The 27,953-nt window shown below is 46.0% G+C and overlaps 1 protein-coding gene across 12 annotated transcripts; it reads left to right on the top strand.

Moving 5' to 3' along the window:
* The first annotated feature begins 9,065 nt into the window (after positions 1–9,065).
* Positions 9,066–27,923, top strand: NDNF (neuron derived neurotrophic factor). Of its 12 annotated transcripts, none has more exons than XM_085546914.1 (6): positions 9,066–9,438; positions 10,137–10,203; positions 10,886–10,964; positions 23,853–24,041; positions 24,951–25,075; positions 25,859–27,923. In XM_085546914.1, the coding sequence occupies exons 4-6, from the start codon at positions 23,854–23,856 to the stop codon at positions 27,250–27,252; spliced, it is 1,707 nt and encodes a 568-aa protein (XP_085403040.1). In that variant the 5' UTR covers positions 9,066–9,438; positions 10,137–10,203; positions 10,886–10,964; position 23,853; the 3' UTR covers positions 27,253–27,923. The 12 variants fall into 12 exon arrangements, with proteins under 12 accessions (XP_085403040.1, XP_085403034.1, XP_015717405.2 ...); XM_015861919.3 differs by lacking the exon at positions 9,066–9,438 and adding an exon at positions 9,654–9,679 and having other exon boundaries at positions 10,137–10,209; XM_085546909.1 differs by lacking the exon at positions 9,066–9,438 and adding an exon at positions 9,654–9,679.
* Positions 27,924–27,953: the final 30 nt, after the last annotated feature.

The raw sequence follows: 27,953 nt of genomic DNA on the forward strand, positions 1-27,953 counted from the left end.
TTTCCTGCTGCTTTCATACATAGATACTCTGTGGCACTCTATGAGGATCTAATTGATGATAAGTAAGTTGTCAGTGTTTATAAACCACTAAATAGAATCCCTCCTTATTCTCTCTTAGTCTTAAATTTCTTTCAAGAAGAAAAATTTGCCAGAAGAAGCTGGGAGCTGCTCTAATTGCCTCGGAAGCCTTGGATAAAAGAGGAAGTGGGTTCAGGATTTGCTGTGGGCAAACTACACAGGGTTTCCCAGATAAACATCTATCCTATCCTATAAAGGGGAGGCTAAGTATCCCAGCTCAAGATGATGTGTGAGAATACAGGCAAAATTTTGGATCACTTTACTTTCCTTGAATCCATAGTTTTTGATCTTCTGTGCATCAATATTTAATTTCTTGTCCAAACAACAAATCTTTATCTCATTCCATTTCTCATATAGTGTTTCGCTCTCTCTCCTAGCTTCTTACCTTTCCTTTTGCATGGCTTTTGTATCCTATGTGATAAGATGTTGTTTCTATTGTAGCCCTTGTCATTTACCTGTCAGAAATATTTCTGTTATTCTTCAGATAACTCCTTAACCTCATTTCCCATCTTCTCTGTGTGACTGATTTCTAAATCCTTCTGTACATGCAGCGGCCTTTCAAATTGTGGCGTACAATCCTTGTTTGTTTTTAATAACTGCTAGAAGTTTGGTGCTTTGTTTTCTAGATCTCTTGGCAAAGTATGTCATCCCTATAGGAGAGATTAGTCTGTTATCCTCTGCAGTGCAAAGTGTTATATTGTTATGCATAATCCTATGAATTATAATAAGAACGTTTTCAAAAGAAAATATTTTTCTCTTGAGATAAAATGAATATAGACAGAAGAACTAGAAATGTGTTGTTAGTGCTAGGGATAGCAGAACACAGTACCCTTTGGTTCTGGTTCCCCACACCCAGACCATCAATGCAGTAGGTCCATGTCGTACTTCCAGTCTCTTTCCCTGTGTTGTTGCCCTGTTCGCTTCCATTTCTTTATGTTTTGGGGGAACTAGGATTATGAGATGCCCAAAAGTTCTCGTCATTGTCCTCCTCTCTCTCTCTCTGCAGTGTGGAATAGAATTAGAAGCTAGTGTTGTATGAAAATAACTTTTGATCAAACTTGTCTCAGCTTTCCAGCTGCCCCGGAACACACTGGAAATGCAGCTTTACCCTAATGAGATGCAATTCTGCTACAGCCATTCCTGTACTACTCTGTGCTGAACTGAGAGAGCATTTCTACTCACGCTGCAGTTCTCTCCCTTGCTTTAAAAAAACAAAAATTAACCCTCAAAAACAATTTCTGTCTTTTGAATTTGTTATGAGAATGACAGGAGAATTTCTCTGTGTTTTGCAGATGCGAGTGTAAAGGTCTGTGAGACACCACAGGGTGGAAAATATTGTTCTGATTAGTGAAACACTTTCCCACCAGGAGCCAGGATATAGGCTAATTCTGCATTTCCACTTAGGGCAGCAGCAACCCCTCTCCGCCTGCACCCCCAGGTGCTTCCTGCCTCAGGGCTGCTTGTGTAAAGGGCCCACAACAGCTGCAGGGCATGCAACAGGGCTAAGGACAATGAGGGCAGGCAGATAGGGTGCATGGCAGAGCATGTTCACTGATACAAGATCCTTGCAAGTGCTGAGATCTGTAGGTTACAGCATTGTTGGTCTAATGGAAGGCATCAGATCAGGGAGCTCTGCAGCTCTCCCCACAGCTAAAGGAGGATTTGGAGAAGGGAATTGTCATGGACTGGAAAGCAGAATGTATGCTACTGGTATTTATATGGCGTAACCTGACTGAGAGATTACTTACAGCTCTGATGAAAACTAGAGCACCTTAGTTAGCATTTTCATCATCAGGTTGCTTTATTTCATTTAGTCTCTTGGTTTACTTGAGGAGGGAAATGCTTTAATTTTCTTGGAGGAAATTTTCATTTTGTGCCTACCTGTTCTGGCATACTGAGCCTGAGATCTTAGCAGCATAAATACCAAATTAATCCATTTAATGGGGGCAATGATATTACTTCACAGAACTGGCTTGTACTTAGGTCCACTGCGAGTTATTCACAAAATCATCTCTCTTTGATTAAGTATGCCACTCACTGAGCAATGTTACTGAAGGAAGGCAGAACACCTCACCATAAAGGCAAGCCTGCTGCTATCGAGTGACCCCCATGAGCTGCAGCCCTGCATTACAAGGTACATGTTGGGTGGCTGGGAGGAAAATTTCCAGAATAAAACAGCGATTAATCGGAATGTGCTGTTAATTTAATCGCATTCCCACGGGGAGCCTCAGACAGTGCTACCATTCACAGGCCTGCCATAACTTCCTACTGTTCCACAGATGCCTGTGGCAGGCTCCACTTTTCATGCTCGTAGCTCTGAAGTCCTTTACTCCTGAGTCACACAAACCGTCTATTTGTGTTTTATGAGCCAAATGAGTTATGTGGACAGTAAAATTTCTGCTGGATGAGAACTGAGGAGGTAAATGCTCAACAGGCAGGAAGCTTTTCCAAATAATTGAATTCTTATTAATGAAAGTTGTATCCCTGATGAATGCAAATATTCAAGCTATAGCATGTTGTGAGGCACTTCGTATCTGGATGCACAGATAAGAGACGTGGGAAAGGCAAACAAAAACCTTTGAGCAACACCAGGGAGGGGGAGGATGCTGAAGAAGGAAGGAACATCCCCTACAGCTTCCACTTCTGGTTCATTCAGCTGGCTCAGTTTTGTTTGATTTCTATATGTAAACTCTGCTGTTGCTGATGAGGATAATTTAATTTTGTTTTAAAACAGCTTAATTTTATGAAGACCACAAACCTTTCTTCATCTGAAAAGAAACTGATGCAAGCATTGCACCTTGATTTATGTATCCTAGATAATGTTCAGGCTCAGATGTTTTAGGACTGCTCAGCAGCTGTCCTTCATCCTGGTCCCTCCTTCTCAAGAAAGAGTGCAGTCGCACTCATGTTACAGTTGCAGTCATATAAATCTCCATTAACTTCTTTGGGCTGCTTTGAATTGCTGCAGATCATTCCCTGAAATTCTGCAGACATTCCACCTCTGGAGCCCAAAGACACCTGGTGGGGATCTGCAGATCCATGTCATTCTGGCTCTGTTAAACTGCACGGGTGTTCCACGATCTACAGGAAAAATGCATCAGCCAACCCAGGTGCTTCCAGGTGGCTGAGGGATGGCATGTGTGATCTGTGGAGCTCCTGCATGTGTGAATACATCCTACTTTGTGCTCTAAAATCTTGGTCTCAGCTTGAGAGCTGAGACTTGCTGCTATAACGTTCAGCCAGGTTACACAGCAAGGGTCAGGGTGTCATGTCCCCAGGGCAGAGTATTAAAGTAACAGAAAATGAAGGCTTCTTTTTAACCTGGAGTTCAGCTGTCACCAGCACCAGGTCTGTCCAGTCTGGGAAGCTTTACCTGTGCTGAAAAGGCTTTATATGAATCTGGGTGGCAGAAGACTGTTCCCTGACACCAGCTTTTTGTAAATCTGCCACCATGCTGGCTTCCTCAGTGCTTACTTTTTGTTTATACACTGGTGAGGGGAAAGTCCATTTCCATTTATTTTATTTACTCTCTTATAAGGGCAATTTGAGTTTACTAGGACAGTTTAATTGGGCTCCAAAGCAGCCTGTCCTGCTTACACAAGTGTGCTGTTGTTCCATTGCTGTTTTTCCTGTTGAGATCAGGGGCCTCCAAAGCTAAACATTGTCTCTTCTTTGCCTTCAGGCTGCAGAAAGGCTCATTGTGCCTTTTGGCATTGCTCGTATGGTGCCAGGTGATGGCTATTGGACATCTTTTGCTTCCTTAGACTCCTTTGCCGATCCAGAATGAGTGTTTAAGCAGGATGAAGAAGATCAGTGTCCCTTTAGCAGAATCAGCTCAAAGAGAACTCTTAGTATGGAAGATCAGAGAATTGACACAAGTCCTCATCCAGGTGAGATATGTCCCTGTAAATCTGATTTTAAAGACTCGAGTCTGCTGCTTGTGTGAGAGCCTCTCTGATCTCCACCATGACTGGTCAGCTCACAGAACTAGTGGGGCTTTCTGAGGGATGGTGGCAAGTTATAAAGAATAAAAGCAGGACATCTGGACAGACAAATGTTGTCAACGCTATACGACATAGGCATTTAGATAATGTTTTTTCTTGTTAGTACAGTCTGCATGATCCAAACTTTGGAATGTTAAGCATGTGATGAACTTCTGAGTGGTTACACTGCAGACCATGCAGATACTCTGCTGATGTACAGACTGTTACCATAAGTGTGCTGTTTCATACTTATCATTTTGTGTAAGACCAGTTGTCCTTCAGAAGTTTATTTGATGAAGCCATTACACATAGAAGTGTAGCTGAGAATGTTTCTTGTATTTAGTTTAGGTGTTTTCCAAGCAGTAATCTTAGTACAATTCCTCAGAGTCCTCTGGCACCGTGGTAGTGGTGTTTACAGACAATAAATGCTGGTTCTGTATGGAGGGATGGGAAATGAAAACACGGTTGGAGAATGTTTGTTTGCTTGTACAATAGGCTTAAAGCTGGTGCTGAGAAAAAATAATTATCTGTAAGCAAACAACTCCATTTGGAACAGTAATACCCTGAATGTATTTCCAGCCACTTAGTCCAGAGATGCTCTCTCCACTCTGAATCTCCAGCTTAGCTGGCTCCCTGTGTTCCTCCAGCTGGTGTTGTAAAAATGAGAGGCAAGATTAAATAGATGTATCCAGTCAATTCCTCCTTGGCTCTTATGGCTTTAGCAGTAAGCTCATCTGCACAGATTTCTTAATGTCTTGAGGCAAACTCTCCCATGGACTTTCGTTAGGACCACACACAAACATTCAGTTCTTGCATTTTTCTCTTAATTGCCCATCTTCTAATGAGCAGCCCTTGCTCTTATCAAGGGTTGCAAATAACTTCTTTTGAATAGCTCTGATGTACTTGGCTACGAGGAAATTGTAAACAGTGAGCATCTCTGTTGTGCCTTTTGCTCTTCACAGCATATGAATAGTGTGAAAAAACAACAGTGCAGCTAGCCAGGCTTGTTGGGCATCTACAGAGTTGTGCAAGCCATTCACACAGCCGTGTGAGTCCTGCTGCCTCCTGAGTTGTGGAAGCTCCTCTGTGCCAGAGGGAGCACAGAGAGTGCTCTGGAAGGCAGACGAGTTGGTTATGTACGTTCCCACATGTGGCATTCCTTAATCACAGACAAATTTCTGCTGTTATAGAAGATGTTGGTTTTTAAGCTTTGCATAATTGTATTTAATATCATTTCAATCTCAAATGATTTTAGATGTTGTTTTCCTGGCCAATGCAGTTTATTACAGTTAGCTTTTAATCTTCCGCATTGGTCTTTATCATCAGTTCACTTGAGATGGGAAGCAATTAATAGATCTTTGAAACAGATGTCCTACTTAGACTGAGTGAAGTGTCTTCACATGATCCGGCGTTTAATAATAAAGGATTCAAAATGATGATAGCATCCTTAGAACAGGGAACCGTGTAGCTCCGGAGCTATGCCATCTCCCATCGATGGGTACATAACTCCATTACAGTGTCCATGCAGGTGTCCCCTGCATGCATACACGAGGAGGACCTCTGAAAGCCCAGAGCCAGAGGCCAGCACTGCCAGCCTTTTTAACTTGAGGGTCCCAATCTGTCCCTGGGATGCAGAAACAGCCATTTGCCCTCGGGGCTCCTGGACTGGGTGCGGAAGGCCGCGACCACACGTGTTGGCGTTCCGGACAGGCCCACGAGATGGAGCTCGTGTGTGAGGGATGGGGCTCCGAGGGCTGCAGCCAGGGCCGGGGGAGGACATCGGCCTCGGTTTTAGCGGATTTATTTGTATTGAGCAAGCCTGGCTTTCCGAGCGCTTGCTGCTAACTGGCAACGTTCAGCAGGAAAGGTGGGGGAAATGGGAATGTGTTCTTGAGGCTACAAGTGCTTGATGCTTCCCTTGGTGTGATCCTTGCCCTGTTGCTCACTTGTCTGGCAAAGCTGTTCCAGCTCTCGCTCTCTCCAATTTTAATATCCCCTAGCATGCTTCCCATGCGTAATTATAACTCTTCCAGCCCTTAGCTATTAGACCCAAATAAAATCACAGCACTGGAAAACTTGCTTAATGGTTTAGAGGAAAATGTGTGCGATGGGGGCATGAGGAGGAAAAGCATTCAACCTGACACGTAGTTACCCAGCGGAAAGCTGACTGAACTTCCCTGTGTGGCAAAGAAAGCAGCATTAGCTGTGTCTTATACTCTGTGCACCTCGCCTCATGGATTTTGCCTCTCAAACGCTTTAAAAACTACAATTATAGAAGCACATGAGTTACTCATGTAACCAAGCAAGTACACTAATTCATCACAGGACAGCGTAAACACTCCACCCTGCAGGACGTTGTGCTTCTCTTCAACATGGGTGGTATGAGCAGCAAGGAGGTTTGGGTCCTGCTCCTCATGGTGTAACACAGCAACATGCCACCTTCTTTGGGTAAGGTGCAATGAATGGACATCCTAATTCCACTTACTATTGAGTTAAGTAATCACGGCTTACCTTTGTAAAGCAACATGGCCATCCTGACTGTGCTGAGAATCTTATATACACACAGTGAGATGGGTCATCGTGTTCACAGAGGTAGCCATGCCTAACACACAAGGCAATAGTATATGCTACAAGATGTGCAAAGATGTTAAGGATTCTGAACATCTGCATATTAAATTCTCAGCTGGGGATCCTGGATCTTCTGGGAAAGGGGTAAAGGGAGAAATGTAATCATCATAAGTACAGTTGGGGTATTTCTGTGGAGTTTGCAATTTTGTTTTCTTCTTATCACAGAATGATTTTCTTATCTGGAAAGGAAATCTCAAGTCTTGAAATGGGAGCAGACAATATCAAAGGCTGCTCTTCACCTTGAGGTGGGAAGGAGAGGAAGAGGAGGAGGAGGCTGATGCCATAGACTTTTCAGTAGCCTGGAGGGAATTGTGTAGGGCATCCCCAACCTGCCCTTTGTGAAAGTGAAACCTTCTCAGTGAGGCGTCACCAGATTAAACCCAAATCAGTTTGTCAAATCTGTTCTGATTTTCTGCCAAGCAAATTGGAATTCAGCGTTTCACAGATGAATGCTTTAGGAGTCATCAGATTGGCCCTTGGAATCACAATTACCATTTACAGTTTTGCACTAAGGTTTTATAGTGAGCAGAATGTCCTATTTCTCGATAAGGGCTGCTTGCAAAAGCTGTATGTACAGCTGAATCTTGCTGCTCAGACAAGAATTTGTGGCTCTGTGGTATGAGTGTGTAATCCTGTGATTGAAAGCAGTGACATGAACAAACAGTTTGCAGTGACGTGTCGAAAACAATTATTTTTTGAAGACAGGCATATAACGAGGATTTAGATCTGGGATGTGTCTGTGGGAACACCTAGCCACATAAGAATTAAAGAGTGCATGTTCTAGATCAAAGCAGCCTGTAGTTCACGTTGCTTCTAATTATTGTACCATTCTCTTTTATTAAATTCATTTGTTTTAATTAGCAGAATAGATAATTTGCATCAGAGTTTAAGAGGTCTATTGGACACTTGAGATTAAATCAATGGTTTGTTAACAATTTTATCTGGGAAGTAGATTAGATTATTTAAATTATGTGAAATAGCACCAATTTTCTTTTCTCGGTGGAATAAAATCATGAATTAAGAAATAACGCTTGGAGCATGAGAGCTCTGCTCATTGTTATTTTGCACATGCAGATGTGGGATTTTACAGTAAAATCATCCATCTTTAATTTGTTTTTTTCTAACATTATATAAATGTTAGACAAAATCAAACAAGTGGTGTTTAGCAGCAGGAGATTTCCAGCAACATCATCGCAAACTCTGATGTTTGCCACTTGACTCAATACCACTTGTATTTTAGATTTTTGCTTTGGATTTCTGGTCTTGGAGCAAAAAAGTCTTACTAATAGGTTCATAAAACAGTAGGATTAAAAAAGAATGTACCAGAGGTGTAAAACAGTCAACACCAAGAGATTTTAAAATTAGCTTAATAAATAAACCGTAATTGGATAAAATAGGTGAGTAATGAGTTCAGAGCGGCCCAAATGTGCAATTTCTTGAGGTCACTGGCAGCATGGCAGCTCGCCCCACAGCTGGGCAAAGCCTGGAGGGCGCGTGGCAGGGGGCCGTAACGTTGCATTAACTGCACTTTGCCGTTGAGGTGTCTCAGTTGGTCCCTCTCACACCAGTGCTTTTAAGCGATGCGGAATAAGCTGAGCTAACTCGCAAGATGCACGCCAACTGCTGTGTTTGCTTTTCCTTCTTCTTCCTCTTCAGATGGCATAAAGGAAATGTCCCTCATTACAGCGAGAAGCCAGGAAGGGAGGCAAGTCCCAGTGGCTCTGACTCTCCACAGGCACGTGTCGAGCACACACTGGCAAGTGCTGTCCCATGGAGCCCTGCTGCCCTACCTATCCACAACTCTGCAGGGCTGGGAGCCGAAGCCATCGCAGCCTTATCACTGATCAATACATCCAGCATAATGTTGTGCTTTCTGAGGTTAATAGATAACAGTACCCTTTCCCTACCAACAAACGTTAATCAATGGATTACTGAGGGCAGATCTTAAGATCTGCACCACAGCGAGAGTCACATAATCGGGTGAAAAAAAGAGATAGATACACACAATTAAACAGGCACATGCGGGCACACACAGTGTCATATGTACTCCATTCTGAGAGCACAGCAGTGCTGGGTGCTAAAATTTGCAATGAATTATTTATACGATGAATTAGCCCTCTTCTCTGCTTCTAGAATATCCAATTGCAGGTTTCCCTTTTGGTTCCAGAAAGATTTATTATTCAGATTTATTCATGGGGCAGATTATTAAACATTTCCTCCCCTTTTCCCCGTAATGCGCAACATACATCTTGTTTCTGGTAGCACCTCTCTGCTCAGGCAGGGGCTCCCAGCATGGAGAAACGGCACACAGCACAGAGAATTCGCTGCCTTCCTTGTGAACCAATTACAGATGTTCCAAATTTTGGATATTGGTTTGCTCGCGTAAGTCAAAACAGTTTCAGTCCCTAAGTAAATGAACCACGGCTGCATGAAAGATTGCAGCTACATGTGAGCGAGCAGTTTGGCTCTCAATGCTATTTTAACATTCAGTTTTGTGCTTGTTCTTTTTTGCTGGTTAAACTCCATTCTTTGGAATTCTTTGATAGGTGGCAAAGAGAAGCTGATGGCTGAAGTCAAACTGCTCAGAAGTTTCCTGGTCTTCTTCCCCTGGAGTGTCTCATTTTTGCTGCCTTGGCACAAGAAGCTGCTCTTTACCACCTTCCCTCTTGCCGTGGGCTCTGTGAGCTGCTCAACCTGCTGCTGGCTGCTCGCACAGAGCTGTTCCTGAGCTTGGGGCTCTGCACTAAGTGTAAGTCTCCCCTGTGCTTTGACAGTGCCCATGACAGCCAAGTGGATTCAGGTGGAAATTGTCAGCTTCCTTTCAAATACACCTGGCTGCCTCAGTACCTCCCAGGCTGCTCCCTTGGCTCAGTGTGGTTCTCGGCCATGCCCTAAATCCCAGCAGGGATCTACACTTCTGACAGAGATTAATCTGTGGCATCCAAGCACTGGTGACCCACACACAGAAGCGCTGCTGCTTGCATGGCTGGGTAAATAACATTCTGGGGACGTGGTTCTGCTTTGCACTGGAATCACACACAGCGGTACCCTGTAAGAACAATAGCACTAAAGCTGTCCTCAGGTTAGAAATAATCTGTGTGCCTGTGTGCAAAGCGCACGCTCTCACGAGCTCTTGGCTGGGCAGCAATATTTTACCTCTAATGACCTCACGCCAGAGCCAGCCATTCTTGCTGGCTTTCCAGAGCAATATTTTGTCACGAGGTGACCCTAAATGTAAATACATCCCCTAAACCAAGTGCAGAGCTCCCCACTGGCTGCTGCACGTAACAAAGGCTTGGGAGAAGGCTGATTTCCCTTGTTTTTCTTCACTAATTTAGACTTGTTTCGTTAGTTCCTCGCATTTGGTATCACTGAGTGCCTGCGTCTTCTGCAGGAGAGGAGAAACATCTGCCGTGAGCTGAGCTTTTGTTTGTATTTCTTTCCGAGGTGTTACTGTTGGAGGCAAACATTCCTCTTGGAACGAAGGAGCGGGGATGCTGCGTGCGAGCACCAGGTATTTGTAAGTTCTCCTACGATATGCATACATTAATTCTAAACTTCCACGTCTTTCCTCTCTGCCCCACGCTCCTACCCTCGAACCTATTTGAAAATGAGAAATACTGTTGCACGATATGTAAAAACAGGGACATGAGAACAGAACTGTGACTGAACTCGGGCTGCCGTGGGACTTTTTCTCTGGATTCTGGGCTCCTTTGGGTAAACTTCTGTTCCCGAGCAGTCTGCCGGGCAGTGTTTGCCGTACTGTGGCGAGAAACGGCCGCTCCGTGCTAGAAGAAGCAGCGCCGATGGCCATCAGCAGCTCGGGGAAGCTGCGTGTCCGCAGACGGGAGCTCTTCTGGGCTCCGTGCCTTCGCAGAGCGAAGCTGATTGCTGCCTACAGCCGAGGGCAATTTGTGTCCCTTCCCCAGGGCATTGCTGTCAGTTTTGCTTAGCAGTTTTGCTGAGGAAAAGGAGGTTTTATTTTATTTTTGCCCCCGAGGTCTGCGGAAGGTAGAATGTGGAGTGCAGGGAGGGAATGGGTACCTTCAGGGGAATTGCCGAGCGGCTGCTGTCGGTGATGGCTTGTTTAATGCTTGTGGAGCGCTTGACATCTTTATGAGCGATGTGCCAAAAACAGAAACAGAAAGAGGCTGGCTCCCCGATAACAAATGATACGTATTACCTTTTCCTCGCAGGTAAGAGTAGAAACATCCGTCACTGCCCAAACCCTCTTCCGAGAGAGCCTCTTCCGAGCGAAACGGAGCGAGGAAAAAGGTGAGGGACCGCATACGCGATGCGGGGCCGTCCGCAGGGCTGAAGGAGCCGCGATAAGTCCCCATCCATTGCCCGCTCCCCGCCGGGACGCCGCAGCCCGGACCCGTCCCGCAGCGCACGGCCACCCCCTCTCCCCCGGGGCCCGGGGCTCCCGGTACCGCCCCTCGGCCCGGAGCGGCGCGGCGGGGCGGGGCGGCCGCGGGGCTCCCCCGCCGCCCGCCCCGGCGGCAGCAGCGAGACGCGCTGGGCGCCGCCACTCCGCGCCCTCCGCGCCCCAAACTTTGCCCTCCGCTACCCCCTCTCCCCCCTCGCTTTCCCCCCGGCTCCGGCACCCCCTTTTAAGTGCTTGTAATTTTTTGTTGGTTCTTTTTTTCCGTGTTTTTTTTTTTTTTCTTTTCTTTTTCCTTTTTTTTTTTTTTTTTTTTTTTTTTCCCTCGCAGGAGGGGTGGGAGGGGAAGGGGCTATAAAGCGAGGAGGGACGGGCGGGACGCAGTCCCCGCTGCAACCCGTCCCCGCCGGAGTAGGGGTTCATCAATCACCTCCCCCCCTCCCGAAAAAGCCGGGCCCCGAGGGAGCTCCGTGACGGGACGCAGCAAGGTAAGGCACTGGCAGCGGCTAACCCAAAGGGAAGGAGGGAGCACCGAATCCCGGCCCCGGCTCCGGCCCCGCCGCCCTCGGTTCCTCCGGGCTCTGCCGCCCTTCCCGCCCGCTGCCAGCCTGGTGCCGCTGCAGCCCCGCCGGGCGGAGCGCATCGGGAGCGCCGCGTTGGAGCGAAGAAGGGAGTTGGGAGGGAGGGGGAACAAAAAAAAAAGCGACGACCGAAAAAAAGTGAGCGGTGGGATGTAAGACCGAGGATTTGCGTGGATTGTGTTTTTATTCCGGCAGCGCCCAGACAATGGCTACAAAGCGTCGTTTTAATCACTTGCAGATACCGTTTCGATGCTTTAAAGCCCTGAAGCCCGGCGCTGCTCTGTGCTCGTTCCGCGTCCCGCTCCCGCTGCCACCGAGGGGCTCCCGAGCACCCGCTGCCTCCCCGCGAGGGTTTCGTTGTAAGACCGCAGGGTATCGCTGCTGTGCGGCGGCCGGGGGAGGGAGCAGTCCCAGACAAGCGGGTGGCCCTGGGCGAGCAGCGGGGCAGCGCGCTGCCATCCTGCAGCTGGGCTGCACTGTAGCATCGCTCAGGGCTTCGTGCCTCCGTTTCTGTTAGGCAGAGCCGGTGGAGTTGTGCGGGTGTAAAAGAGGTGTGAGGTGTGGAGGTGAAGCCTTTCCTACCCCAAGTGGATAGTGTGCTCGCAGGGCAATACTGGCTGGGGCATAGCCCTGTTCCCATACGGATAGTGCGGGAGTGTGGGACAAGGGCAGCCCGCACTGTGCTGCGAGGGAACGGGTTCCCTTGCTGGGAACACACTGCTCCCAGCCTTCAGAAAAACGGCATTTTGCAGCACTCCTCATCAGGAGTGCCTTGTCCTGTACTGCTGCCACGCAGCGCTCAGAGCTGCAGGAGAGGGCTGCGCTGCTGCCTGCTGCACCACCAAACTCTGGAGCACTCAGTAGTGTGGTCAGGATTCAAAACTTGCTCCTGTTGAAGAAGGAGTGAGCTTTTAGAAATAGATTTTATGTTCTATTTTCAACATTACCTATGAGAAGTGTTGTTTTGCATGTCCCACGCATACCGTGCGGGTGTATTTGGGATCCCGTAGTTGTAGTTCCTCCCATTATCAGCTCCTCACAGGCTAGATCTTGCCATGCACAGATGAGAAGCCCTTCTTAGTTTAAGTGAGCTTTCTAATGCTGCCGATAAAACCCTTCCCATTGCAGCTCATCTGAGCCCACCAGTTCCCAACATCTCAGTGGCGCCTGGCAGCCAGCAGCGTGTGACAAGCACCGGGTGCCACTGGCCCCTGTCATCCCACACTGCCACCCCAGGGAGGTGCCATCAACCCCTTTATGCCAGGAATGCAGTTCTAGGTGGCAGCAGGCGTGATGTGGCTGGGCAGTTCTACGCCACGTGGAATCCTAAGCAATTACTTGCCCGAATGACTCTGCTGAAATTAATAGGGTCTCTTTTTTTAATTGGAGCTGGCTTTGCACTGGGATCACCCTGCAGGACTGTTGTGTTGTGGACTGCTCCTTTGGAAGCACGGAGTAGAAGCATTTCACGTTCCTCAGTGTTTATAAATACAATATGGTGCGAGCTGTCAAGCAAGCTGCTCCAAATCACGCAACGCCTGCACCCTGACGGGCTCCACGGCCTGTGCAAGGCCTCGCTCTGTGCCTGACAGTCAGTGCTGCCCTGCAGCTCTGCTCATTCAGCTCAGCCCATTGGCCATAGTTTGTGGGACCCATGCTCTGGGCATGAAGCTGACCCGGGCCTTGGGGGCCCTTGGCTCTGGAATCTGAGGATCAGGGACTCTGTAGCGTGGAGGCTCTGTGGGGCATGGGGGCTGCCTGGCTCCATGGTGTGCCAGGGTCTGCTGGTATTGCAGGATGAGATGTTTATTAAACTCAGCCCCTGCTTTGTCTTCTGCAATTTATGTTCCAAAAGACTCGTAATAAACAGTTTATTAAAAAGAAATCCTGATTTATTTCTGCAAGTGGTTATGCCTTGAGGTGGTATCAAACAGTTTTGCAGGAGACCGGCTTGTATGCTTCCTCTGGCAGTTTCAAAGATCGCTCAGAAAATAACCAAGACCCTACGTGGGTTTGGCTGAAGGCAGCCAGAAGCATACGGTGGGGTGTGTGGGGCTGTCCTGTGGTGGGGCAGTGGGTTCTGCTGCAGAACATCTGGGCACGGGTGCAGGTTATGGTATGGCTTTTGGGGGTAGTATGTCGTGTTTGGCCTCGCCTCCGTCTTGAAGTCACTAAACTTTATGTGAATAATAAAACTGTAAGCCCATTACTTCACTATTTTCAGGGGGCTATTTTATGGCCTTCTTCGGTACCTTGCCTCTATTCTAGAGCTGGTTTTATTTTGTGTGCCGGGTATTTGTCTTTTCACTCCCCAACTTTTTTTTATTTTCATTTCTGCGGGAGGCAATTTGCACGTTCATGCCGATAGACACCCTCTGGGTGCTGGCTCTCTGTGCTATCCTGCTGCATATTTTCTGTATTGAGGGTCTAATGAGGGCTGCACACCTCTCATTCAGCCCACTCAGAGCAGCCCGTGTCATTAGTGTGGAGCACTACGGAGCTGCTACCATTCAGCCACTAATAAAGAGTTAAAGTGACAGTGGGGCTTGGCTCCTTTTTTTCTGCTTTCTTACAAGCTGTGGAGAAAAAGGGACTGGGGTTTGACAGGAGCTTCCAGAGAGTCCTAAGTGTGATGTTTCCAGACAGGATAGTGCTGTGGGGCACCACACTTGGCTGTCCATGGGGGCATGGCCCTTCGGGATGAAAGGGAAAGACAAAACTGAGTTATGTCCAAGGGAAGGGAATTTCTTGGGGTATGACTCGAGTAGCGCTGGAGCTCTATCATGGAGAAGTGAGCATCCTCCTGGAGAAAAGGCAAAAACCCCACAGAAGCTGTATCCCCAAACTTTGTTTTGCACTGTGACTTAGAATGTATTGCTTCCATGACAGAAACCCTTGTTACGTCCCACAGTGATTGTGTCTGCCCAAGGAAACTGCTCCACAGAGTTAATGCTGCAGGGAGGAGCTGGTGAGTGAAGAGTGGTTGTGCCTGAAAACTTCAGTGAGGTGTCATTTGGAGAGGAAGCATTTGCCCTTTGATTGAAAAATGGGTCAGAGCAATCAATCTGAACTCTGGGAGAGCATATCTGAAGGCAGAGATAAATTAAGAAGAACCGGGATGGTAAATACTAAAAACAAGTTTCCTCTTTCAGAATTCTTTTTCTGATGGGCAGCATACAGGGACGGCTGCTATGCTGACGAGAGTTGAACGTGAGCACAGAGCTGTGACAGGGGCTGCCAGAAAATACGCATGGATGGCTTTGGGCAGGGCATGGCAGTCTGCGTGCAAGATGGCTGATGTTGTGACTCCAGCCTAAAATGTGTTGCTTTTACTGGACGAATCTGGGGGGTTGTGCTTATCCTGTAAGTGCTGTGCAAGCAGGCAGCAGGAGAAGCACTCTTTGAGTGCCCGGGTCTGCCAGCCTAGAAGGTCCTGTGCTGTAGGAGGGATGCACTCATGGGATGCTCAAGGGTGTGTGGGGCTGGCTGCTTTGGGGACGTGGAGCTGTGTGGCTGCTCTGCATGTGGGCTAATTAAATGGAGTCGTGGGAGAGATGTTTGCTGATTGCGTGACAGCTGAGATAAGGAGCCACGGTCCTTGCTGAGAGCACCTGGAAGGCAAGAGGCAATAATTTCTCCTTCCCACGTCATTCCCTACTCTGCGGGTCCGGATATGAGTGCCCCTCTGTATGACCCCTGCGCACCCACGAGGTGACACACCACGAGAGCTGTGCTTCCGCTGCAACTTGCAGGGGAAAAGCATTATGCACCTAATTAAGTGAAGTGCTTTGGTATATGGCTGGGTTTTTTTGTTTCTTTTTTGTTTTTTGAAGGAAAGGTAGTGTTAAAGGGGTTGTCACTTTATTAGGGTGAGGGGTTGTCACTTTATTAGGGTGAGAAGAATGATACTTTGCACCTTCCTCACTTCTACCCTTGTCAGTGCCAAAGCACTTCTCCTGCCACAGAGCCTGGTGATGAGAATTGTGGGTTTGGATTACAGAGATTGAGAAGAGTGATGTCCTGGCTGCTGCCTGCTTCTGGAAGCACAAGGAAGTAGTGTTCCTGCTGCTCCTCGGGCTGCTATAGCTGCAGCCACTTCTCCGTGGGCTTTGCCACCTGAGTAATGCTTAACTTGAATATGATTTGTGGGGCTAATAGGATCTCTTTCTTTGGAGAAGACCTTAGGGGCTCTCTCTGACTGGTTTTTCAGTAATGAAGAATAATCATTGAAAACTTAACAGTTCTAGGGTGTAGTAGAGTTACCGTTTTGCAGAGAGGATTTAATGTCAGTCCGTTAAAACTTTTAAGACTATTAGAGCACGATTGGTGAAGTAATACATCCTGTGAAAAATAATCTGTTTCTAAGATCCTTTCACATCATGTGAACAAAGCAGAGCTTGAGTTTGAAGTCCTCTAACTTACAGTTTGAGCTGAACAAGCATTTTAAAGCAGGATGCAGACACTCCTTGCAGGCACGTGGAGCAGGGCTGCTGGCACAAGGTGGGTGCCGTGCAGCCTTAATTCATGGCGCATGCTCCCATCCACACTTACTTAAGGAAAAGCATTTTCAGGGCTGTAAGAAAATGCCTGCAATTAGCGCTTTAATTCCAGATACATTCTGTTCCTTCTTTCTCCTTTTCTTTCCCGCCAGGCGAGGAGGGACGCTGACCCCAGGAGGGTCTGAGGGCCAGGGTCTGTTTGGATGTCTGCTCACCCGTGGCAGCCTGGCCTGCCACGTGTTCCCTGGGCGGTGTTGGGATGAAGGGCCAGCCTTTGGCCTGCCGGCTGCACAAACAGCCTCTGCTGAGCTGGGGCATGGGGCTGAGGCCTGCCTATCACTAAGCTGCATCACAGTTCTACAGCTGACCTGGTGGGGCTGTGGTGGTAATGGAGCAGGGTGCAGGGATCTCTGGTCCATGATGATGGAGAGCCATCTCTGTCCCATGAGGTCTTTAGCCCTTGGAGGTGCTAAATAATGCCGTCAGAGCCATGCTATGGTATATGTCTGTTCTTCTTCCTGAGTGGCCCTGCTTCCTCCTGAGCATCGGGTGCTTTTGCTTCTCACATTTGTCCCAGTAATTTATGAGAGGATGGGGAAATCAGGGCTGGTATCTTTCTGCTTCTCTCTGGGCTGAATTAACCTTACCTGATGTGAAGGTTGGACATACAGGGGAAGCAAAGTTCATGTTTTCTCTGGCATTGTTCAATTGACAGCATGGAGTGACTGCAGGTAGTTGAGCTGGGTGACTCAGAGCTGTTGGCTTCCTGGGCCAGCAACTTTCACAAGTTCACTGAGCTGCCTTCTATAGGAATCTACCTTTTCTTTTTCTTTCTTTCCATTCTCAAACACTATACAAATATTTACATGTTTGCAGCAAGCTTTCTCCAGCTAGGAAAAATTGGACACAGGATGTGAGTATTGATGTGCTATGTAACAAGTCCTTGTGAGAGCACCTGAGTGGTACAGCATTCCGGATTTGTACACTTCTCTTTGCTTGCCTTTAAAACAGATGATATTTAAAAGGAATTTAATTTTGGCCAGTAAATTCCACTGGAAAATTTGGATTCTGGTGTTATTTAAGGAGCTGGAAATTTTAGGGGGTCAGCATAATTATGGAACTGCAATTATGGAGTTGTTTTTGCTGTGCCATCACTCCAAGGTGTCTGCCAGCACCCGCAGATGATCACAGTTGCCTGCTGGGCACAAGCATCACAGCAGCTGTCCAGCTGTGCGCTCACAGCTGCACTGGGTGTTTGGGAAGCTGCTGCAGCTTTTTGTGCTGCCCCAGGTATCTGCAGGGGCAGTCATTAACTGGGAACCTCAGTCAGTAAGGAGGGGTACATGGTGTACCTGAAAATGAGGGTTTCTGAGGAGATCTCACAGGAAAACTGTATTTGTGGAGGTCAGGAAGCTAGCATGAAAGCTGGCTGTGGCTCATAACTGTGTGTTCATGTGTGCTGTTCTTCTTGATGTTGAAGAAACTGTGTTTCTAGTGAAAGGAACTACAAAGCAGTGAGCAACTTTCTCTTTTTTTAACCATCTACCAAAAAGCAGAAGGAAAATAGTATACAATTCCAGCGTCCTTCCCTGACTCTCCATCCATCGTTGTCCCATGTGGTTTTTGGCAGGAGCTGCAGCTTGTAATGTCATTTGGGGCTATTATAGGGAAGCAGTGGGAAACTTGGTACCAAACAGCAATGTGCTGGCGTTGGTTGTCATCTGTAATTGTGCGAGTGCACTCCTCCCCACTAATCCTCTTGCTGAAATCCATTACGGGGCGGCAGCAGCACCCACGCACAGAGCCCTGCTGCAAGCAGAGGGACTTGGCCTCGGGAAGTGGCTATTGTGTTGTGATTAAAGGGAAGGATTAGATTGGGATTTCCTCGAACAAGGAATTCAGTGCCCCACTTTTATTGCTTGTAACAAGGGGATAGTAATTGCTCTCCGTTACAAAACACCTCAGGATCTTGTGGTGAAAGATTTGTTGTGGAGCTAGGTGGCTTTCAGTCTGTTATCTTTAATGGGCGAGAGTAATACAAACTCAAGTTTCTCTGCCCATCTGCTTCCTCCTGCTAGGGCTCAAAACCTGCTGAGATGATGGAGAAGTTCTCTTTCTCTGAGTTTAGCTTTGAGTCTGGGGCCTTGGTTTTTTCCTGAGGAATACCGTTGCTGTAGTGGTGTCATTCTATGGGAGTGACACATGTGGTCCCACTGGAGGACGTTTAGCCACGTGGGCGCATTGGGAGGGCTGGGGAGGTTAAGCAGGAGTGGTGCTAGCCACAAAGCCTGCTGATGCTAGAACTATGAGGGGAACCAAGAGTTAGGCAGGCGCAGGCAGGCAGCAGGCCTCAGCCACTAGAGAACAGCTGGATATTGTGCTAGAGGTCTCTTGGACTCATTTTATTTTTGATACTCACCCGTGGGTAGTGTGGAGGGAAGTGGCTGTGAACATAAGAGCTGTTTAGTGGGCAGTGGCAGGCAGGAGGAGGGGAGTTGCCAGGCATCGCCCCACGTTGGGATGTCCTGGCTCTGCTGGGTTTTTGAAGCATCCCGCTCCCATGTGCTGCAGGACAGAGATCTCAAGCTCAAATCTGTTTCCACTAAAAGTGGAAAAATAAATACGGCTCAGTTTGGAAACAGAATATTCCATGTAAAATTTGATTTTTGATACCATATCTCCCCAAGTATGTTTGCTTTTCAACATGTCTAATTTGAGACAGCTCCACGTTTCACAGTATTCCCCCTTCGGAGTTAACCTCTCCCACAAGTTGCGGTTCATCACCACTGTTGTTCATTAAGAGCTGGTGGAAACGTACCCTTAACTTCTTCATACAGTCCTGTTTCTGCAGGAACTGGACAGTTTCCCATGCTACTGCCATTTGCTTTACTGCCACAGTACTTCTAGCAAAGGGATTGAATTGGGATTGCAAGGGGTGGCCAGCAAACCCCCAAGTTATCAACAGGCTGGGCAGAGGCATCATCACACCGTGTCCTTGAGTATTGAGTGATAAGGGCACGATGGGGCATGGATATTTCTTCTCAGGGTGGGCAATGGGCCCAGCCCCCTAGGTGAGGATTGCAGGCACAAGGCTGTAGCCAGCAACGGGCCTGCCAGATTGCAGCTTGTTCTTTCTAAAGAAAAACAAACAGACAAAAAAAAATAACAACCCAACAAATGAAAGGCATACCAAACGTTTTCCAGATCCTTCAGGGAATCATGAGTATTAAATGCTGTGCTGCTCCCCTCAGGTCTCCCTCTGAGAAAACAAACTGACCCGCTTCCAGTAAATACTTAAAATTTCAAAGGCGTTGTTGTTTATCCTTTGCACATTAAAAATGATTAATTATATTACAATTGAAATTGGTAGGTGCTTTTAAATTGCTTTGTGTCTGTGGTGATAACTCTGTGTGCCAAGGCACATGCATTTTGTGTTGTTTATCTCTGGAAATGAAAGCTATAATGGCAAAGCTCGCAAACTTGCCATGTTCCTATAATAAGTCAGAGAAGTCTGTCAGAGCAGTTTCATTTTCAAAGCTAGACCTGAATCAAGTCAATAAATCTGCAGACTTATTATGAGATACAGCATGGGTAATGCAAACAACTGGGGAAAACAAAACAAAACAACAAAAACCAACCAGAATTTAAAAATAAGGCATAAAGAGGAAAAAAGTTAACCAACCATGTAAGAAAAAGAAATACTACACAAAGGTACCATGGCAGGCAGGGCCTTGAAATGATCCTCACTAAATTACAGTCGTGTATTTTCCACTCTTTCTAATTAAACATTAGGTTTCATTTATTCCAGATGCCTTTGCTACAAATAAACCCAGATCTCTTGTTTTGTTTTGTTATTGCAAATTCTTCATAGGTCCCTGTGATCTGCAGGCAGCGGTGAAGGACGTGTAGTGGGATCTCTCTCCGGTTTATGGTTGCATTCTCCCTAGATATTTGCAGTTCTTTGTATAAGTGGAGTTAGGTGTACAGATGTCTTAGGGACCGTGCAGAGAGTGTGTGAATGGGCTGTGGGGAGGGCTGGGAAGCCTCGCTGCTTGAATGTGATGTGTTCAGAAGGAAGGAGGGAATGGGATTCACTGTGAAATCTCTGATCCAATGTAATGATTTTCATCTATGTGCTTGCAGCTCAAGTTTATAAAATGGCCAGACTGCTGCCTTGATTTATTTATACTTTCAGAAAGAAAACGCTCACCTCTGGCAAGGCTGAAGCGCTTGAGGCCATCGCATCCCACTCCCATTTCACAGCCTGTGTTTCTGCTCTCCTGATCCTTTTGGGTGACCGTGTGTGCCTGTGGCTGTCACCTTGGGCTGGTGGCTGGGGCTGGGAGGGGGTCAGTGGGAAGGACGGGCCATCAGAGGGCACTTGTGCACTCTGGAGAAGGCAAGCACCGCTTATTATTTCACTTAGGATTGTTTGCTTTGGCTCACTTTTAAATTCAGTGATAAACAGCAGGCAAATCCCTCCAGTCAGCGGGAATATATCAATAAAATACTGACTCTTGAGTTGAAAAGAAAAGAAGGCGAACTTATGGAAAAGGGAACAAAAGGCATTTGGGAAGTGGCACGGTCTGGAGAATGAAAATCACAGAGCGTACTTCACGTCATTCGTGTGGTGTTGGAGTGCAGGGTTCTGGCCTCATCCTGTGCATGCGGTTAGAAAATAAAACAGGCTTGGGCTGCAGGGCACTGAGAAAGCAGAAACATTTGTGGAACAGGGATGGTAGAACACTTGTATGTGTACTCACAGGCACAGTGTGCAAATCTGGGGGGGACGCTGTTGGAGTGAACTGAGGGGGGAGCTTGTCTGGGAAGAAACATGAAGGGACAAATTCTTTTTGCTTTTCTCCTGATGTTTGGTGTGGGTGAACTGTAGGGGTTTTAACACTGTGCCAAATTAACCAATGCACTGTTAAAAAGAATGAAAGAAGGAAAGAAAAAAGGAAGGAAAGAAGGAAAGAAACAGGGAAAGAAAGAAGGAAAGAGAGAAAGAAAAAAAAATGAAAGAAAGCAAGAAAGAAAATCTATTTATTAACTCATGTAAAGAAGTGGTGTGATGCTGACAAAAGGTTTTTCCAAAACTGCTAGTGAATTTTCAGTGCCTCTTTGCTATTTAGATGTTCCATTTTCAGAAGTGTCATGAATGACAATTGGGCCTGTTTTGGGTCTGTAAGGTTGGATATGTGAAAATGAAGGCACTCAAAACCCCATTTGCTTGTAAAGTAACAAAGCTTATAAAATGTTGGTCTTTCATTAACATTTAACAGCTTTGCAAGCTATTTCACATATAAAATGGGCTGATGCTGGCCTCAGTAGGGAGTATGGGACTAACCTTGATGTCTCTTGTTATTTTTAAGCTGAAATGATTTTCCAATTAGATACAGAAATCACAGACAAATCCCTACCTTTCTACTACATCGCAGTAGTTCATGGAGACAGAAATGCTGTCTACCAAAGTTTTTCAAGTGGATTAGCTAGTGAAATTATTTAAGAACTGGAGCTTAGCCTGGGTAGTCCTATAATCAAAAGTAGTTTATTTTGGTAACAGTTACACTGCAGTGGAGCAGGCTGTAAGAATATATGATACTGCAGTTTCAGGGGGTTCACGCAGAGGACGCTGTCTGTAGAAAGTGTCCGTGTTCCTTACCTAACCAAATAATCTGCTGTAGCTGTATGATTAAGTTAGAAAGAATTTCTTCCCTGTTGGCCAACAATAATACATGAAAAGTCAATAAACAGCACGGCATAGCACACAGAGCTCATCCTGAGTCCTGAGAGAAGGGATTTCTGCTGACTTGGGTGGCTCAAGTCAGAAAGTATTTTGAGTTAGGATCTTTGCTCCCAAAGGCCAAATGTCATTAGCTGTGATGATAAGCATCAACACTTCGGTCTGGATTCAAGAAAATGTGTCTGCTGTTGTCAAAACCTAGGTAAGGATCTGGTTGGGATGAACTTTGACAAGCCCTGGGAGAGCCAGTTCACAACTGGACCTCATGTTGCAGCTCCATATCCTAGGTAAAGCCAGGTACACTGAAGAAAGCTCTCAAATACTAACGGAACAGCAATTTAAAACCTGTGATCAACGGAGATGAAGCATTACACATCCTTCAAATGGGGAGTTGCTTTCACAGAGCTTCCCTGCCCTGGGGCCCTACATTGCTGTTGTGAGGTTATCACTGAATAAATAGCGGGGCTGCTGCTCTTTTTGGGTTTTCAGAAGGTAACTGTGGGAGGGGGAAGGAGGCAGACACTGATGCTTCCCTTGGGGACATGTGCTTATATTTTTGTTAAGAGCTTGAAAGGGAAGAGTGATTTTATTATGGCTTAAACTACTTCATTCCACTTCTCAGTGAGCCCTGTATTTACTGTTTTTATGTAAAAGCCTGGAGAAAGGTCATGGCGAGGGAAAGAAAAATCAACAGCCTGACAGATTTAATGTTAAATGTAAAAAGAAAGAGTTTGATACGAAGGAGTAATCAGCTTATCCCACAGTGTAAGGACCAGAGCATGCCCTCACATTCGGACAAGTAACAAGAAGAAAAGTACAAGAAAACTGTTCCCTCCAGTTTAGTGTTTTTATTGTGCTTTTCCCCAAAGCTGGTGGCTAACACAGCTTAGGTAATGGCCTAACACTCTTTTTCCTAATTTTAGGAATGTAATCATCTAGCGGTTTAAACTCACTGTACTCATGCCAGAAATGGGTTGCATTTCCCCCCACCCCATACCAGAGCCATTATATGTGAGATCATCTGCTGTACTGAGAGGAGATTTGCAGTCCATCCCGCTGTATATGTTAGCGTAGTCATTACTGACCTAGTTGTAGACATAATAATGAAAGGCTGAGATTATGAATTATTATGCCTAATTTGTAAGGGATTCACTGCTTTTGTGTTTTGCAATTCCCATCAGGCTTGAGGATTAAGCCCTGCTGAATTGCATGTTAATACCAATGTGCTTCAAATATATGTGGGTTTATATCACATATTTTCCTAATTCACTATTTTTATAAATAGTAATTTCACTGGAAATATTTACTTTTCAGTGACTTGTTAGAAGCCCAACCAAACTCTGCTGAGCAAAGTTAGCTTGCTGTACCCCCCCATCTGCTCTGAGCCCACATCCAGCAAACTCTCCCATGGCAAAGCACCAAACTGTAGCTCTACCAAAGGATGTGCAAGGCTTTTGCTCTTTGTTAAAGGGAGGAAGATATACCAATTTCAAACCACTGTGTGGGCTTGCTTTCAATTACAGCTCGAGATGAAAACATCTTATTTACATTCTTCATCCAAATGCTCCGACAGTGTAAGCTTGGTCCTAACAGCACGTATTCCCAGTATTCGCATGGTGATGCTGTGAAGGTTCCTTTAAAACATAAAGGGCTTGCAACATCACTGTGTGTGTATGTGAGCTTCAGTGGCAGAATAAGCCATTCAAAATCATTTCTCTTTTCTGCCCTGTGCTCTACAGCTTTGAAATGCATCTAAGTGTTTGCAGAAGGCTGTACTAAGCTCCTTGGCAGCCCTAAATCAATATGTAGGACCTACATGAGTTGGCAGCTTGCTGAGTTTGTGAACAAATAGTTCACTACTAGACTCCTTCTGTGCCTTGCTGCAGTCTCTTGAGCAGCTCCTGTTGTGTGCATGGCTCAGCCCTTGCCAATCTGGAATCCCTGTTATTGCTGCAGAATGCTCCTGCTCCACTGCCCGCTGCTCTTGCTGCTGCTGCCGCTCAGCTCCAGGATGCAGAAACTTCCTACCAGAGATGAGGAGCTCTTCCAGATGCAGATCCGGGACAAAGCGTTTTTTCATGATTCATCAGTCATCCCAGATGGAGCCGAAATTAGCAGCTACCTCTTCCGTGACACACCCAAAAGGTATTTCTGCCCAGATTAAGTGAGGACATTGCTCTTAGAAAACAGCAGCTTTATTTGTTGTGTGTTTTGAATCAAAGCTGGATCTGAGTAAAAGAAATGCAAATGCCAGCACTCTGTCTGGTGAAGTAAGTAGCTATGTGAGCTCCAACCCAGTCTGACCTCCAAGCTGAAGGTCCGTGCAGTTTTTGTGTGATTTCTGCCACAATCCCAGAGCCCTTGCAGACTACAAAAGTTCCCCAAAGCAGGGCCACTAACCACGTCTGCAGGAAAAGGGAGGGGAAGGAAAAACTACTGGCTGACACCACCATACTTGTTTTTCTTTTTTATTTCATAGTGTGCTTTAAAGAAGCAGCTCAAGCCAGTCTGGCCTGATCACCCACTTCCCAGCCTCAACCCTAGGGTCAGAAAATACTGAGGTTAGGCAGGAGAAGGAACTGAGTCAAAGAATTTAGGGAAGAGCAGCACTGCCACCATCCTCCATGAGTATGTGTATGTATGTGCTTCTAGGGCCTTCGTCTGGACACTTGTTGAAAAGCATGTCCTGCTTTGAAGAGCATAAATCTAAATTCCAGGAAAGGCCCTGTTTCCCTCATTTGTACCTCTGTGACCATTTTGTGCCCATTTATACTGTCTGTGGTTAGTGTAGGGGCAAAAGGTGAAGCTGATGGAGGGGAGGGCACACAACCTCCTGTGCCATGATGTCTTGGCAGCACTGTGCAACTGGGGTCTTAGCCCCTCACCTCCTTAGTTCATGCCAACTAGCCCTCCAGCATTTCCTCGTATTACCTGTAAGTTACATTTTTGTCTCTGTTGCCCCAACACAGTCAACCTTAATAACGTAAAATCAGTCCCTGATGGTCGGTACCAATAGAATTTATTGATGCTGAGGGTCTGTTAACCTTCCCCTAGGTACTTTTTTGTGGTGGAAGAGGACAACACACCCCTAGCAGTAACAGTGACACCCTGTGATGCTCCCCTGGAGTGGAAACTGAGTGTGCAAGAGCTCCCAGAGGAAGCCAGTGGAGAAGGTTCAGGTAACAACCCATCCAGGGCTCTCCTTATCCCTTCAGCTTTTGCTTTTCTCCTGGATTCAAAGCTCCTCAAGCCAATGTCAGCATAGTGCGGAGTCTCACAGCAGGCCCGTTACTATGACCTTTGAATCTTCAGCCCTCAGTGCACAAAAGTGGCAGTAGGTAGCAACATGAGAAGGAAAAGAGCTGTAAAAAGTGAAAACAAAACCTGAAGTGAATAGGAGAGGTATGATTTGCCTTCCTGCAGAGCTCTGTTGGCCCCTTCGTGAGCCCATCTATTGACAAGGAGCTTATTTGGAGACAGCAATATAATTCCTGCTCAGGAAGAGAAACAGTCTCTGACTTCCAGAGATTCTCACAAGTGCCAGATGTCATCTACACTGGATTAAATGGGCGATGGTCACCTTTGACCCTCATTGTATTTTGGCAGGCAGCTTTAGAGTGACTCACAGGGCCAAGTGTGAGGACCCAAAAACAGGGAGCAAAGTCAGCTTCTCTGGGAGTGGTATGCACATCCAATTTATGTGTTTGGCGTAGTCTGGTGGAAAGTTTAGCTGCCATCTACAAGACTGTGGTAGCACTGGTCAGGTGTGGTTCCTATTGCCTTTGTTAACCTGTGTGCCAAACCCTGCTTTATTTGACAGAACTTCTGGTAATACCTTCCTAAGAAGGTAAAACTTTTCTTTTGTCATCACACATTTGCATTTTATGTAGAAGTGCCTCATGTACTTTTCTCATATTCTTGGATCACATATTTACGGATGTTTTTCTTTGCTTATAATTTAGGTGAACCTGAACCTCTTGAGCAACAGAAACAACAGATTACTAATGAAGAAGGCACTGAGCTGTTCTCTTACAAAGGCAACGATGTTGAGTATTTTGTGTCCTCTAGTTCTCCTTCTGGTCTGTACCAACTAGATTTGTTGTCAACAGAGAAGGATACACATTTTAAAGTATATGCAACTACTACTCCAGAATCTGACCAACCTTACCCCGAATTACCTTACGATCCAAGAATTGATGTTACTTCTCTGGGACGTACGACAGTAACGCTGGCGTGGAAGCCGAGTCCCACAGCCTCCTTGCTGAAACAGCCAATTCAGTATTGCATAGTCATCAATAAAGAGCACAATTTCAAAAGCCTCTGTGCTGTTGAAGCCAAGCTTAGTTCTGATGATGCCTTCATGATGGCTCCAAAACCAGGTCTGGATTTCAGTCCATTTGACTTTGCCCATTTTGGCTTCCCCTCAGACAACAATGCTGGCAAAGAACGTGGTTTTCTAAAATCACCATCAAAATTTGGGCGCCAAATATCCTCAAAGCCAAGAGTTGACCTGCACAAAGTTTGTATTGGGAACAAGAACATCTTCACGGTGTCTGACCTGAAGCCCGACACACAGTACTACTTTGACATGTTTGCGGTAAACACTAACACGAACCTGAGCACTGCATATGTTGGCACCTTTGCCAGAACGAAGGAGGAGGCCAAGCAGAAAACAGTCGAGCTGAAGGATGGCAAAGTTACAGATGTGTTCATCAAGAGGAAGGGAGCCAAATTTCTGCGGTTTGCTCCTGTGTCATCTCACCAGAAGGTCACCTTCTCTGTTCATTCGTGCCTAGATGCTGTTCAGATCCAGGTTAGAAGAGATGGCAAACTACTCTTATCTCAAAATGTGGAAGGAGTTCGGCAGTTCCAGCTGCGAGGGAAAGCAAAAGCTAAGTATTTAATCAGGCTTAAAGGGAACAAAAAAGGTGCTTCTATGCTGAAGATTCTGGCAACAACGAGGCCTAACAAGCAGTTATTTCCTTCTCTTCCTGAAGATACAAGAATCAAAGCCTTTGACAAACTTCGCACATGTTCTTCAGTCACAGTGGCATGGCTCGGCACGCAGGAGAGAAACAAATTCTGCATCTACAAAAAGGAGGTGGATGATAACTACAATGAGGAGCAGAAGAAAAGAGAACAGAACCAGTGCTTGGGTCCAGATACAAGGAAGAAATCAGAAAAGGTTCTCTGTAAATACTTTCACAGCCAGAACATACAGAAAGCGGTTACCACAGAGACAATTCGGGGCCTGCAGTCTGGCAAGTCCTACCTGCTTGATGTGTACGTCATTGGGCATGGAGGGCACTCTGTCAAATACCAGAGCAAATTGGTGAAAACAAGGAAGTTCTGTTAGTGCACCTGTAAATAGAGTTATATGGAACTCCACTCTGAGCGTTATCCTACTTCCCAGTATACAGATTGACTACTTGCACAGCTGAGAAGTTGTGGCCTGTATTTGTACTGTGTAGAAAAGATATCAGCTTGTATATTTATGTTTACATAAGTGATTGTTTGGAGGAACTGAGGCTAATGCCCTCTGGTAGCATCTGACAGCTGTACTATCATGTGTCTGGTGACCCACATTCGATGCTCAGTAGATGTCTGAGGTAGCTGGAGACCTTGCAGGAACTGACACTCCTTCACTTCCACATTGCATGAACTGCTTCTAAATTATTTTATACTTAAAAGGCTGAGATAATTCATTCATCCACCTTGTTACTCACACACAAAACAAACAGGAATACACCCTTTCTCTGAGTGTAGATGGTAGAGTTTCTGTAAATTATTTTATAGAGTCCTGTTTTAAATGTTTATGTTTCTATGATTGTAAACTATTAAAATCTTTCCCCATTAAAATACAGATCTAAACTAAATATTAACTGAGCTGCACATGAATCAGTTTCATTGCTAATGTAAATTCTTACCTAGCTGATTTTCGCATTTAAATACTGTATGTATTTCATGTACAAAGTTGCCATAACATTATATTCCTGTACAGAAAATTAAAAAAAATATTAGATTATATATTGTTTCCTTTTTCTTGATGTTTTAAGG

The sequence above is a fragment of the Coturnix japonica genome, chromosome 4 (assembly GCF_054131305.1).
Source record: "Coturnix japonica strain WE chromosome 4, WE-NBRP24, whole genome shotgun sequence".
In the NCBI taxonomy this organism is placed as follows: domain Eukaryota; kingdom Metazoa; phylum Chordata; class Aves; order Galliformes; family Phasianidae; genus Coturnix; species Coturnix japonica.